The sequence below is a fragment of the Polyodon spathula genome, chromosome 16 (genome assembly GCF_017654505.1).
Source record: "Polyodon spathula isolate WHYD16114869_AA chromosome 16, ASM1765450v1, whole genome shotgun sequence".
Lineage (NCBI taxonomy): Eukaryota > Metazoa > Chordata > Actinopteri > Acipenseriformes > Polyodontidae > Polyodon > Polyodon spathula.
In genome coordinates, this window is record NC_054549.1 from 3,225,993 (window position 1) to 3,240,865 (window position 14,873).

Consider the following 14,873-nt stretch of genomic DNA (forward strand, 5'->3'; position numbering starts at 1 on the left):
AGTCGTGCGTGAGCCGTTCTAAAGTCCGGTGAGTTTACACTGCCTTCTTTCAGACTGACCTAAGCTGGCGCTGAGCCACATTTTTAGTTGGCTGTTTTCCGGACGGCTGGGAGTTTTCCTGAGACGGCCCTAAGGCGTCTAAAAACGGCCAGTGTAAACACACCATAGGAGCTGAAGAACTTGGAACAGTCTGAGATCTAACTAGTACAAGCAAGTCTTATTAGCACAAGAGTCTTATTAACAAGTTCTACTTGTGTGTTCTGACTTTGGAGTGATCGGGCTAATTTCTTCAGAACATATTATCTGAATTCCCAAAACTTTATTCTGATATACTGTTCTTTAAATGTAGTTAACATGACCTACTTTTTCATGATACTGAAAGCATGTGTTAGCACATCGTTAGTGACTATGACATGCAAAATGTAAAGAGTGTAAGATACCTCATTAGCAGGGTTTTAACATAAAGGGTCTCCTGTCACAGTTCTGACGAGACCCAACAGACAGCTTAAACTTCTGAGAGAAGGTACCATTAGAATCTAAGGTGGTCCTTTATTTCTAATGAGGCACTGTATTCAGGAATGCAGGGAAACGGCAGCAAGCAGAACCGAATGGGGTACATCAAAAGAGAATTGCTCTCCGGCCTAATGATGGAAGAGATCCTGTGTAGCTGCATGATCATTACCGTGAAAAGATACAATATAATAAGCTGTACCCATTGCCTCTTTGTACTGCAGCTGTCATAAAGGGAGGATCCAGACTCCAAACGCTGCTTCGATGCGCTCTTGGGTTTTAATGTATTTGTTGTGTGTCTTGTGTTTTTGTTTCCAGGGTTATTACTGGCTGTTTCAAGACATTGTCTGCCTTGTTGGCACATTTCCAGCAATGTGCGTGCAGCCGTTGTGAAAGGCATATCTGATATTGCAATCTTTGCAACATAATTTCTCATTTATATTGCATAATGCAGAGAAAGATAAATTGTTATCATAGCATTACAAATGTTTAAAGTTCTTTTTTGTTTGCTTTTTTGCTTAGTCAGGTCTTATTTGCTATGGTAGATAGCTCCCCCCCCCCCCTTTTTTTCTTTAGTAGGAATCATTTTTATAAGCCGGTGTGTGATTTTGTTGATGCTGATTTTTATCTTTTAAAGCTGCATCGTCCATTTTCAGTTTTACCCTGTAATTCCTTCGTCTCTTTGCAATTGACATCCTGTGCTTTCAGATATTCAGTCCATCAGTTAATGCTGTGAATGTAAATCAATGGAATACTTAACTCTGCCAGCACTAAATGACTCTTGAATTCTCCCAGCACTAAGTTACTTTTTTATTTTTTATTTAAAGACTGGGTACCCTAGTATAGCTAATTTTAAACTGTTTCAGTATCTTATACTAAAAAAATTATAAATCAGAAAGGGCTTAAATACACATTTGTTACCTGAGTTTACAAGCCTGCTGTTTTGTGTGGAGTTATCTTATTAGAGCGATGTGCAGTTTGGGGTAGAGTCATCTTCTCATTACCACCTTCCACCAAATCTAGCAATATTTGCTTTAATTTAAAAATGGACATATTAAAACGCTCCACGTAGTAATGTAAATGCGTTTAGTTTATTACAATATTGCACGTACAAAGTGTGTTTAGCATACTCTGTATCACACTTACCTGTATGCTGATGAATCTGGAGATCAGAGGTTGCTGGTCTGGATTACTGCCCAATGAGTAGCTACTTTGAGTCTCCATACTGTTAATTGTTAACTGTTACTGTTACTACTATATGAAATAAAATATTTTACTATAACATTGTTGGCTTGTGGCTGGGCAGGAGAGGTTTTTGTGCAAATGTATATTGTAAATAGTCTGTAAATAAAACTTGTTTGCCTGTGACGCATGTCAACTACAACCTCCGTCTTGATCTCTTGCCTGTCACTCAGCAGTGAATGCACGCACACACACGGCAGGCGCCTGTCACATATGATGGAAATGGGTGAGTGTCGTTGAGCCTGCTGAGTCGAGGCAGGATAGGCACAGAGCAGTTGGCTGCAAGGATGGACAGGTTATGATCAGCAGCCATCGGAGGTGCTGCTGAGGGAGCCAATGGAGACATGGGTGAAAAGCCAGAGGGAGGAGCTACTGTCCTCAAAGGTCAGAGTAGGAGTGGCTGCTTGACTGTCTGCCTTGATCTCTTGCCTGTCTGAAGAGCCAAGAGGAGGAGCTATGGCCTAAGGAGTGACAGCTGCTGTCCTGAGGGCCAAAGAAGGAGGGGCTACCGTCCGACACCCTGAGGAGGAGGAACTGCCATCTCTAGGCAGAGTAGGAGTTGCCTGCCCGAGGGCTAAAGGAGGAGCTATTGTTCTGACTTCCAGTGAAGAGGAGACTGCCTCCACTGCAGCCCCAACCGCCACCCCTGGGCAACAGTCTGGCGCTTGTGTGTCCGAGCCCTTGACACATGCTCCTAGACACCCGACCTTGGTGTCTGGACCTCCCATCGCTGGGTCTGGATCCCAGGTCGCAGCATCATCGGGCACGGTTGTTCAACCAGACTCCTGTTACCCCCTCCCTGGTGAACCAGACGGCGATGCACTATTGCCAAGGCTCTCACCGTCTCTGCCAACTGCTGCCAGGTCACCAGCCTGCAATCCGGTCGCCATGTCCATGCCAGCTGGGTCCCCTGTCGTTGGTCCTGTGTCCCTTTTTGAGGTGGTGCCTGATACAACATCGGCCCACCTGCTTACCCCGCAGACAGAAGAAGAACCAGCTGAAGAATATCAAATGGGGGGGGGGGGGACTGTGACAGGGAGGACCCTGTTGCTGGTTCTTTCTCAGATTTGTGCAGTTGACAGGTGATGCAGTGCTAGGCAACCAGTTGAGCAGCCAGGTTCGCCAGCCGCTGAGCTGATGGGAGGTCTGGATTGGCTGGGGGGCGTGCCCGGGGAGCCTGTGTGCTGCTCAAGAAACATCTGTGCCACAGCTCAAGGCGACTGCGCTGCCATACTACATAGACAGAAGAATTAGAATAATCCAACTTTGAGCTAAATTGTGCTTCAGCATTCACACATTTGTAAGATTTTAGAGGAAACTCGCATTAGCATGCTGTAGAGTAAGACGCAGGCCACTGAGTGATGCGAAGAGGCTTGTGAACGGCCTGGCGCAGCAGCAGCGGCGGACAGTTTTGACATTTCTTATTTTGATAACTGATGATCTGCACTATGGCCTGTCACAGCTGGGGAGTCTACCCCTCCTTCATAAATTCACACACTTTGTAATTCCGCAAGACTAACGTGGGACGTCTTAGAAAATCAATTTCCTTTGTTCTCACAGACGATTTATGGTTACTGCGGAGGAGCTGATTTTAATTTTTATGTGGGTAAAGCTACACAGAATAAAATAAGCAGCAAATTCCAATGATCTGATACCCTGAGTATTTTCAGTTTTGTTTTAAAAGGACCACCAGTAATACACTATTGTTAAAAACGATCCTGTTGAGCTGACGTTGTGGATTCATATCTGACGCACCATAGCAAGCCAGCTGTCAAAAACAGGGAAGCATTTCACACTCCTGTTGGGTTGCACTTTGAGCCAAACCAGATTTTCCTGTGAGCCTGAACTGTAAATGACCTTAACAGGTGTGTGACATGCATTTAATTAACCCCATATTAAAAGCTGGAGTGGCTCGAGCTGCAGTTTGGGTCTTGAATTATACCCTGGAGACGTTCCTGTTGGGAAACTGGAAGTGCGTGTGTCTGTCTGTGCTTGAAGCATTGCCCTCTTGTGTATCTACTGGAGCTTGTAGTGGTACAGGAAGGGTTGTAATGTCAGGTAAGTACGCCTGCTTAGGTTGGTACAGAAAATACCAAATGTGTTATTGCTGCTCCTCCTGCCTTCTGAAAGCACCTTCCATTTTGAAAATCACCTGGTGCACCCAAAAGAGAAGATATTTGTTCTGTACTTCATTTTTTTTTTTCCCCGGTTGTCCAGTTGAAAGCGACTAGCTCCCAAACTCGACTAGTCTGAAAAACAAACCTGAACAACCTCTGTGGTCTTTAATATCTGAAAATGAGAACTGGTATCTTTACCACGATAATACACCAAAACCCATTAGTAGCCAGTCCTGCTTTTCTGTTAGTCTGTTTGACCTGTTGTCTTCTTAAATATGCCCCAGAGCACCCACTGACTCAGTGTCTATGGTTCATTTATGTAACATCACCATAACTATTTTCATTTGGACTGTATGTAGTATGCTGAATTTCTCTTGTAAATCTCTTCAGCCAAAGCCTTGCTTAAGTTATTGATATACTGTAGGCTTCGGCATATTCAAGCTGTCACCACAATAGATATCAGATAACAGAGTCTGTGAGGACGCTTGCATGTATTGTGAAACACATTGCAACCTGCACATTGTGTAATATACAGTATATTGTGACTTTACCTTATTGTAGCACCACTCCATATCCCCAGATCCTCTAGCTGCTCTGGCTGCAAAATCCAGCATTGTGCTGAGAATTGATGAGCCCTGTCACTGCTGTGGTCACTGCTGTGGTCAATTGTTTTCCTTGAAACAAAAAAGCAGTGTCAGTGAAATTTACTGCAAAGGTTGTTCTGTGCTGTTATTGGATCATGCTGGTTTATCATAAATGGAAGCCATCAATTTAATTTAGAAAGTTTCAGCCTTGGGCAGCACAGATACTTCACAACTGTGCTTACATTTATAGAAAGAGCCATTTCTATTAAACTAATATGTAACACAACTCTATCAGACACATAAAGCAGTTAGTGAAAGCCTAATGTCTGCACAAGGAAACAAATACATTCTTTTGAATTCACGCTACAGTAGAAAGCTGAATGGTTTTACAATTGTGAATTCATTGCTTTTACTGGGCAATTCCACATGGTTTGCAAGGGACATTTAGAGAGTTTAAAGAGCTGTTGGTACATTGGCACCCTTTATAAAGTATGGGAAGGTTAACAGATTAGCTCACCTTGTAACAGCACTGCAGTTGGGTCATGCAAGCGTGGTTTGAATCCTGTTCTTGCGGAGTTGGCTCACATGGCTGGGGAGCCATAGGAAGTGCTACATTGGCCTTTGCACTTCTGCAAGGTTAGGGAAGAAGGCAGGCTAAGGTAGCTTACCTCATCAGGCTTCAGCATTCCCTACTGGTCAGGTATCCAGTCCAGGCAGCGGCCTCCCAGGCCTCCGTTGCTTTTTTGGGCAGGAGAAAATAAGCAATTGGCTTGTCTGTTTCAGTCTTGCAGATCAGTCAGTGGGTAGCAGTGGTGAGTCAACATGTGGTGGTCAACATGTTTAAAAACTGATAAAAATTAAAAAAATTGATAAATAAATGAACAGTTTGCTAACAACATTATGGACCACAGTTCCCTCACCTACAATTTCTAGCTTCTCAGTGACTGGGGATGGATAAAGGTGTGAAAGATGGAAGGACCCTGTGTAGTTCAGGTAGTCACTGACATAGGAGGCCTACTCAGCTGACCATATTCATATATTCTGTATTTACAATGTTAAGCATACACAGTAGTATCATACTGTAGAACTGTGTATTTAGCAACCATGGAACAGGCCCTTGAAGCTCATTTTCATATATGTCAGCATGTAGACCTGTTAGTACATTTGAAATCAGAATTGGCAAATGCATGTATGTTTGTTTGCGTGTCTCCTTTGCTTTCCGCGTCAGTTCCTCACGCACGTTTGACATTTGAATCCCCAAGCAGGCTTTTCTGTTGCCGCTGCCTTTTTCTCAGCTCTCTCTTTCTCAATCCCTGTTCTTTAATGCCCCACTTTTGTTCTGCCTTCTCTATTAACTCCTTTAGATTTAGCACTGATTCCCAGCGTATCAGTCTCTCTCAGCATGACAGTATGAAACAGCCTATATCCCCAGGGTGTTGGATAACATAACATTTCATTGTTCCTTTTTACAAGTTGCAGCATTCGGGGTCAGCAAAGGCTCTGAAGAAAACAGGGGAAGCAGTGACCCTCAGCCATCTTTTGATGGGCTTGTGTATGTGGTGGTTGGGGAGGCAGAGTTGTCACCCAAATGAGCGGAGTTATTTCTACAGGTGCTTGTTTAGAGACATAAGAGTGATAGTGCTTCTACTGTGTTCCACAGCCCTTCTGATTCATAAAGGAAGCAATGCAAAACCCGGGATTCCTTTTTTCTTTCACTCGATTATAAATCTATTGTATTTAATATATAGAGTAATTTATACCCAGCTGTACAAAATAAGGCTCTGTTCCTATAAGGTTTTTTTGTTGTAATTGCAGCCTTGTATGTTCAGTAGGGGTTGTTATAAGTTGTAAATGATTTAATTCAATCCTCCTATTTTTTTTTTTTTTTTCTGTTTTTTCAGTGGCATCAAATATATATCGCTGCAAGTGTTTTCAGAGTTTCTTGAATTTGCGTACATTTTTCTTCCTCCTGATACAGTAAATCAAAATAATTTGAAATCTGGACATCATTTTGATCTGCTGCTTTTGCGGGTTTGTTTGTACAGCTGAGCCGAAGTTGGTGAGCACATGTGTGTTTATTATTTACAGGTAGCAAAGTGTTCTCATCCTAGAGCTTGCAAGACATCTCTAAATGAGGCTGTAAACTCAGATTTACTAGTGTAAATGTTTACTACTAATTTGTAAAAAAATATTTAATACTAGGGTACAACATAGGTGAAGGTGTATTTTATTTTTCTGTTGCAGAAAATTATTTATTTTAATACCCTCTGTTTGCACATTAAAACTGCTGCTGGAAGCAAAATGCTTTGACATGATCTATTTCATGTCAGTGCACGTACGCTTTCTCTAAATAAATGGGCATGTTAACATGACTTGACATTGCCTCATTCGAAAGCGATAAGTGATTCCAGGACAGTAGTAACCATTAGCCAGGTAACTAGACAGCAAGTGTCCATTTAAATTAGAGAACAATACATGCTGTAATGTGCAAAGGTCCTTTCAGTTAATGTTGTAATCTATGTGCATGAGTGTCCTGATAAAATGAAGGCCCATTTAGACATGTGCTCTTTATATCTAGGGAAACGCCAAGGTCTCAAAGAGTTAAGTGACAAGATGAAACTGCAAAAATAAATGTTTTTCCCCTGCCTCGGCACGCTGTTACGACATGTCACGTGGACATTACAGTAAGAAAGATTGCCTTATAACTTCAGAGCGAGCTCCCAGTCATCGCTTCCCCAGCTCTGCTCTGGTATTAGATGTCTGCACCTCCCAGCCTTGCGTACAGGTGTAATTGTTCTAGGGAGCTGCCCTTGATAGATTGTCCTCTCTCCTCTGCTGATCTGGCCCTAGCCAAGTCAGCCCTTGTGTTGTCCCCTAATGGTGTTGGGCGGTAGAGCAGCTTGGCATTGATGGCCTGCCGATGAATCAGTTAGAGCTCGGGTCGAGAGGTGAGAGCCAGGTCAAAGGTCAGGAATGAAGCAATATTGGTCACAACCAATGACTAAATTCAGAGTTAACAGTGATTTACCTATACTGAAAAATCACTGGGAGACTAAATAAATTTCATTCAGTGATTTCAAGTTTTTTTTGTCTGATTTAAGACGTTTATTGTGTTGGAAAATTTCTGTTTCCTTTTAAACTGTTGCCCCTGCCCTCAATTTCTCCAGCTGATACCTGGGGTACTGTTATGGATGACACTCATGTACAATCACAAAGGACCGATACTGCCACCTGCAAATGGTAGTATGTCTGATGTAAAGCGTTATTTCTTTTATATGTACAGTATTGCACACACCAACCCTTGGTTTCACAACTTTGCGGGTACACATTGATGACCTATCCATGGAAATGTGTACACCCCAGGTCTGACCCTAACCCCAATCCTCTGCACTTACAGCTCCTTATAGTCACCCTTGCTCATTATTAAATACCAGCTCTGTGCACGTTTTGGAGATTCAAATGTAGGCCTTAAAATGGTAAGGGTCCTGTAACATCCATATTGCTACATGCAAGCATTATACAGAATGTCTGTTGTTACATGCAAGCATTATACAGTGTTTTTTTCTTATTTGTTCTGTGTGGATAAAACATGAGCGGAATGCCACGTATTCTCAGTAAATGTTTCATCTCATTGTTCTTCTCTTTGAGACCTGTTTTCATGGGAATGTATTGTTTAGAGTATCATGTTTTAGAATTGTAAAAAGTCTTCAAGAGACAATTCAAGTTCAGGGCTGTCTGGATTAGACTTTGTGGTGTCACAGATGCTTCAGGGCATTCGATTCAGTTAACATTCTCTTTCTCCCAGGATGTGGTACATCTTTCAAACACTGCTTGTGCAGTTGTGTGTTGTGTTTAACAGAATTCCTAATGGCTGCTGATGGGGCAGCCTATTGATCCTGTTCAGAAGGGACGTTGCTGTCTCGATGTGTCTCCAGCCTCTTGAGTCATCTTCCCTAGCTAACTCCTGGGATCAATGCCATGTCCATATGCAGTCAAGTCAGCTCAAAGCAGTAACAAGTAACAATAGATGCTTTTATTTTGGTTCCAGTGGAGTGAAGATCATACTTAGTGTGCATCACCACACAGTGTATCTAGATTACACTGTGTGTCAGTGCTGTAAACAACTGCATGCTTTGTACAATACTGGAGCTGTCGTCAGTACCTTGTCTACATCTAACACTGTGGACCATGAACAATCTTTAAAGCTGTGGCCTTTTTGTATTGACGTTACCATTCAAGTGTGATTATATTCTGAGAAATAGCAAGTGGGAGTTTAAGGGAGGAAATGTACTCTGTTCCATGTATAACTCTCTTTAATACCATGCTTGTTTCAATTACAGTTAGCTGTATTAATGGCAGTGACGTGCCTGATACATTTTACAATATTTTACTTTAGAGTGACCAGTTGTTGTTTTTGTTTAATTTCCCCCAGTTTGGAACGTCCAACTCTTTTCCCCACACAGCACAGACGATCTGAGGGCGTGTGAGCATCCTCGGATCTCACAAGCCTAAAGCCAGAATCACTTTTACACCAAGCAATCCAGAGCAGAGGTGGGCGGGATACCGATCCCGCAGAACAGAGGCCAGCCCTGCCTCTCATCCACTCTGGCCAGTAGGGTTCGCTGTTGTGTGATGAGGAGAAGCAATCCCTGCCGGTTTCCCATCCCTCCACCTCGGGAGTGTCAGCAAAGTTTCGTCCTCTTTGCGCAGCCTGGATGCGAGCTGGCTCTGTCCAAGCTGTGCGACTCATCCTACACTCCCAGCGGCAGCGCTTTAACTGATGAGCCACTCGGGAACCCCAGACTCACTTTTTTTCTGCTCAAAAACAGCCTGCTTCTTAAATTAGAATACAGTATAGTGATGTGTGTATTAAAATTAGCAACAAAAGACATGACTACCTGAGTACACAGACAGCAACGTGACTGACTGCCAAGAAAAGAGGGCAAAGACATCTCTGCCCGAATACACAACCAGCAACATAACTTACTGCGGAGAAAATATGAACCGAAATGTCACTGCCCGATCTCGAATCATCCATGGCATACAGGCAGCCATTTTCAAAGAAGCATCCTTAACTTCATGAGATATTTTGAAGAGACAATTTTCAGCCTTTCTAACAAACAGTACCAGCTTGGACAGATCGGAAATGCTGATCAGACCCCCATAGTTTTCGACATGCCAAGCAATACCGCAGTTCATAAATTGGGAGAAAAACAGGTGTGAGTAATCACGACTGGAAAAGAGTAGCAGCACATAACTGCAATGCTCTGTGTGAGAGCAGACGCCCACAAACTGCCTCCATATGCGCAACTGAGGTTGTATTTTTGTAAATGCATATTTATTTGATGTTTTATTTTTTCCTGAAATTGAGGGTGGAAAATTTGGGCTGCATCTTAAATTCGAAGGAATACGTTAGAGAACTTAGACCAACAGTGTCACCGAGAAGACAAAGACATTGAAAACAGACTTCCTGTTGAAAGGTTTGTTGACGGAGAACTTGCTACAGTTTGAAAAACCTTGCTTTGTTTTTAGTAATTGCGTTGGTAATGCAGAGCTAAGAAAATTGATTTGAAAGTCTTGGGCGTCATGCCTTTTAAACAAGGGGGTAATGCGAGTCTCACAACAAAAAAACAGTTCAACACATACTATGTTTCCTTTATCGGAAATGCTTATTTGGTCCCAGTGTAAAACAATAAAACAAAATAGGCCCAATGAATTGACAAGAATCTGCCCCATTGCAAAATGACAATTGACTTAGAACCATTGTCTCTAGTCTCCCAGTCCTCATCTCTCACCACTCTGCCACACTCCCTCACAGTGATTCAGACAGATAGAACAGCAGCTCTATACACATCACAATAAGCCCTTCATTCTAATGCGGGCTTACTCTCAGTACCACAATACCGATCTCGACACTGTCAAACAAAAGGAGAATCTCCAGCCCTCGAGACGAGGTAGCATTTTGTTGTCGTTGGTATTAATTATTTTCAAAGGTCATGTCTTTTGTGCTTGTTTGCACAGATTGCACATCTGTTTTTATCGGTCAATGAAGCTGACTTGGGAGCCAATCCCAGAAGGGCTGGCGGGTTTAATGATTAATCAGTAAATAGTTTGAGAAGCTTGGGAAGGGAACTACAGTAGCTGCTAATAATGACCAGGGTGCTCTGGAGTCTCTTCCTGGGAGGCTATCTGCTCTGGTATTTGGGGAATGTTTCATCCAGCAACAGGTGAGAGACTGTTGGGTTATTGTTTTCATTTTGCCACGCTTAGGCACAGTTTAGGCATTCGTTTCTCGTCTTCGGTTTAATGAATCCTTGACTCCTACAGGCGAACTGACAGCAGCTGCTGCCTCTTCTAAACTAGCTAAAGTTACGGGGCCCCTTTTCACTGTTAATTTGGGCGGCACATTCACAGAAGAGATGGAGGCACAAGATGAAGACAGGCAACGTGATCACGTGTTACTGCAGTACAGTGGTTTTTGCTAACATCATGATTCAATAAATGATTTGTTACGCAGCTCTTAAATGTGCAGTGTAATAAACATGTGTTTATTTTAAAACATGATTTCTGGTACTGCACCAAGTTGAAGAAATGTTTGTTTGCAAACCGTTCTTTTAAGACAGTGCAGGGATGGAAGTAAGACTTCCGTTGCATAGCCATTGAATGGTTTGAGTTTATTAAGACACAACTGAGCTTGTTACCTGTACACTGTGGCTAATCAGCTAACCTAGAATGGGTGAATGCTGTGCATTAGGACTTCCTTGGTCATTTCACATGGAAGGTGAAATTGTTCCCTACCCTTCAACACATTATTTCCTATCATTATCCAACCAGCTGCATCCCCTGTTGACTGAAATGCTTTCAGCCTGTAACATGCTTTGATCCTGAAGACACTGCTGAGGTGAAATGGCCAAGAAAGTGTCACAGATTTCCTGTGACTAAGGCATGGAAACCAATTTATAACAAAAACATGTTTGCTTTTTTTCACTTTTGAGACCTCTGCAGCTCATTGAAGTGCAAAGCAGGTAAGATGTATGGATATTTTAGCTACAGTTACAGCTACAGCCACTTTACCTGCTCAATATATGCCACCAGCTATCAAGAGGATGAAAGATGAGAGACTTTTAAAAGAAAATAAATGTATTCAAGAAGTAGTTCCTATTATGCTAATAACACAGTAGGCTGTAGTAGCCAGAACATTTATCTAGCAGTTGGTTATGGAGGAACTACTGACTGTACAGCTTCAGCTCAACATAACACAAGCTGAAACGTTTGCCTACTTGACTTTCTAGTTTCTTATAATTTTTTTCACTCGTTAGTTGATAATCTACAATTTGCTTGAATCATCTGAGTTTACAGTAATTAACCCTCTGACACTTAAAATGATGATGAATTACTAAAACTTACAAGCAGAACAGAATGACTATTTTTAAGCACTGTATATGTTTTGTTTTCTAATTTAAAGTAGTTTTAGTTTTCTTTAGAATTGTTGGGAGTGTTGGCTATTTGGTTCAGTTGATCCATCCACATTTAGGTTCCCTTCATATTGGCTGGCAAGGTTTAACTGACCCAACTTTTGAATGCGACAACAGCTGTATCAAGCACCACTAGGTATGGTATCTGGTGGCAAACAGGTGCTGAAGAAAACTGTTCTAGCAAATTATTATTATTATGAATGCTGCTTGATAGTTTTATGACCATTTAGTTTTATAAAAGTAATGTGATGTGTGAGAAAATCACCCATACCAGAATAAAGAAATACATGCTAAATTGTTTAAATATAAATGATCTGTCTCGATTGCTTCTGAAAAATACTTTTTAAATGTGCTGTGCAAGGTTTTGTTCCTGGTGTTCGTTCCATCTGTCCCTAGCCATGCCTCAAAGTCTTTACCTGGCTATAGCCAGTGTTCTTCGTTTAATACCACAAATAAAAAGGAGAATGGGAAAGTGTTTGTTTGTTTGCTAAAAAAGCATCAGTAACCTAAGCATTTCTAGCTGATTATAAACCCTGCTGGAAAATGCATTTTGGAAATAATGTAATTGGCAAACTGTAATCTCATGTTAGATGTTAATTTTCTGGCTGGATTTCACTGCAGCAAACTTCGAATATCATTTGTCCCCCCTCTATTTGTTGTATGAGAGAGTTCCGGTGCTCCCAATGCAACATTAGCCATGGCGGAGTGCTGGGTTTGTTGGGGGTAGGTGGTTAATGTTCTCTCTGTTGTAATTCTGCTGATTTGATGCTGCACGATTTAATGGGGTTTCAAACTGCAGTGTCTACACTGTGCCACTGTACAGGAAATCCTGCAGCCCTGTTTCAGTGTGGTGTGCAGTCCTTTACCAGAGACACACCATTAAGCATAGATTATTATTATTATTGTTATGAATGTAGCTTGATAGTTTTATGACCGTTTAGTTTTATAGAGAAAATCACCCATACCAGAATAAATAAATACATGCAAAATTGCTTAAATATAAATGATCTGTCTCGATTGCTTCTGAAAAATTCTTTTTAAATGTCCTGTGCAAGGTTTTGTTCCTGCTGTTCGTTCCATCTCTCCCTAGCCATGCCTTGGTTTGTTGTTGCAACACAGGGTAAGACTTTCTACCCAGGGAGCGCATTATTTTTCAAACTCTGTGCCTAAACACTAGAACTCAGTTCTGGAACTACAGTAATCGATGGGTTGCTGGGATTTGAATCTCTCTGATTAGAATTTTTATAAGGAGAGGGCAAGCAGAGGCCAGACTACAGTAAATGAATTTAGAATTAAATCAGTGTTTGGGGGCGGAGAGGAGAAAAGTGACTCGGCCCTCTGGGCCTGCGTTTGACAGACTTGATCTAAAAATCACTCACCAAATTAAACTACTGCCACCGTTTGATCTCTATTAGAAGAGATTCCCTGATTGCCGTCAGTATTAAGATTGCTGCTATGTAGGTAATTAAAATAGACCCCTATAATGTCGCTTACTATTGTAAATGCATTACCCCCAAAAAACAGAATAATTGCGAGGAAGAGGTCAGAGAGGATTTTCCTGCTAGGATTGTCTCCAGCGAGGCAGTGGCTGGTCCCGTCTCTGTGTCTGTCTCAATGCTGCCGTGTTTACACAGCGGAAGAGCCTGTCAACACTGGCGATGCGATTGAAATGTCAAACTGCGGTGACCTGTCCAAGGACTCCAGCTCTCTGCATTAAAATGAGAGGTTATATCACGTGCCAGAGCCCAGCGCTTTGCAGGGAGTGTTCGCTGTTACCTGCAATACTGCTCTGAGTACTGTGGAAATAGCAATTTGATTTTACATTAGTTACAGACATATTGCCATGCATTTTCAGGGTCATTTGCTCTGTTAACAGCGTCATCAGTTGATACATCAGTCTACTTGACTTTTAATACATTAATACCCAGATCTTGTCACATTCTATTAGCAGGTCTTGCACAAGCCTACTTTCCAGTATATGAGAGAGAAGTGAGCTTGGCTGTTTCCCTCCTGTGATTCAAAGCTTGTTTAGAAGATGAATTACATGCATAGTTTGCTAAATAACAAAAATGAAACATATTTCTCAAATAAATCTTTGCGTTATAACAGTTCCCTTTTAGCTACAGTAGCTTCGGCCAGGAAGAATTGATTTTTTTTTTTAATCAAATACCGTATTTTCAAATAAAATGCACATTGTTATTATTATTATTATTATTGGTTACCATGGCAACAGACACCTAAACTGGAAAAAACACCATCCTGGTATTGGTTACATTCACACATAATATTTGAACGTAATACATAATTCACGACTAATATTTTTCATATTAGACTCCTTCCTACATCATCACCTTCTTCAGTGTGGGCCACTTTGTCAACAGCCGTTATTTTTATCATTAATTAAAACAAGCACTGTAAAGCAGACAGTAGGCTACATTCAAAACACAGATATGGACAATTCGGAAAAAAAATGAGCTTCACACCAATGACAAAATTTTAACGTTATCAAAAGAGCAAGAAAATGAAAATACAATAAGAAAAACACCCACTGGCATAAACCTTTACAATGTCCCATTTGTATTCAGTGGGAGAAACGAGAGAATTTCACCACCTACCTGACTTGGACATACACCTTTTTTAATTTCATGTTGTCAGTAAAAAAAACTAAAATGGGGACGACTTTGAACCTGCACAGACATGACCGTGAATGCAGCATTTTCTACAGCAGTGCGTCGCAGTTCACACAAACAAAACGAAACTGCCTCAGTCAAACAAAAACAGCTTCAGAAGGTAAGATAGAATGTATAAAATAATAATATGGGTCAGAATATATTACCACACAAAAATATGTCTCTCGTTAGTTTTTAGCTAGCAATGCACTCTGCTCAAAACCAACTCGAGACCCATATATTCTTCTATATTTATTATTTATTTATTTGGCAGAG

General features: G+C 41.5%; 1 protein-coding gene across 8 annotated transcripts in view; it reads left to right on the forward strand.

The window, feature by feature from the left end:
• The window catches only part of LOC121329091 (kazrin-like), a 287,130-nt gene that overhangs the window by 162,646 nt on the left and 109,611 nt on the right, over positions 1 to 14,873 (forward strand). Inside the window, exon 1 of one of the 8 annotated variants that reach the window (XM_041274420.1) lies at positions 10,585 to 10,680. The exons of the other annotated variants lie outside the window; for them this stretch is intronic. Coding sequence (XP_041130354.1) covers positions 10,662 to 10,680 — 19 coding nt within the window. The 5' untranslated portion in view covers positions 10,585 to 10,661. Of the gene's footprint in view, positions 1 to 10,584; positions 10,681 to 14,873 lie in introns of those variants that run through there. 8 annotated transcript variants of the gene reach the window in all.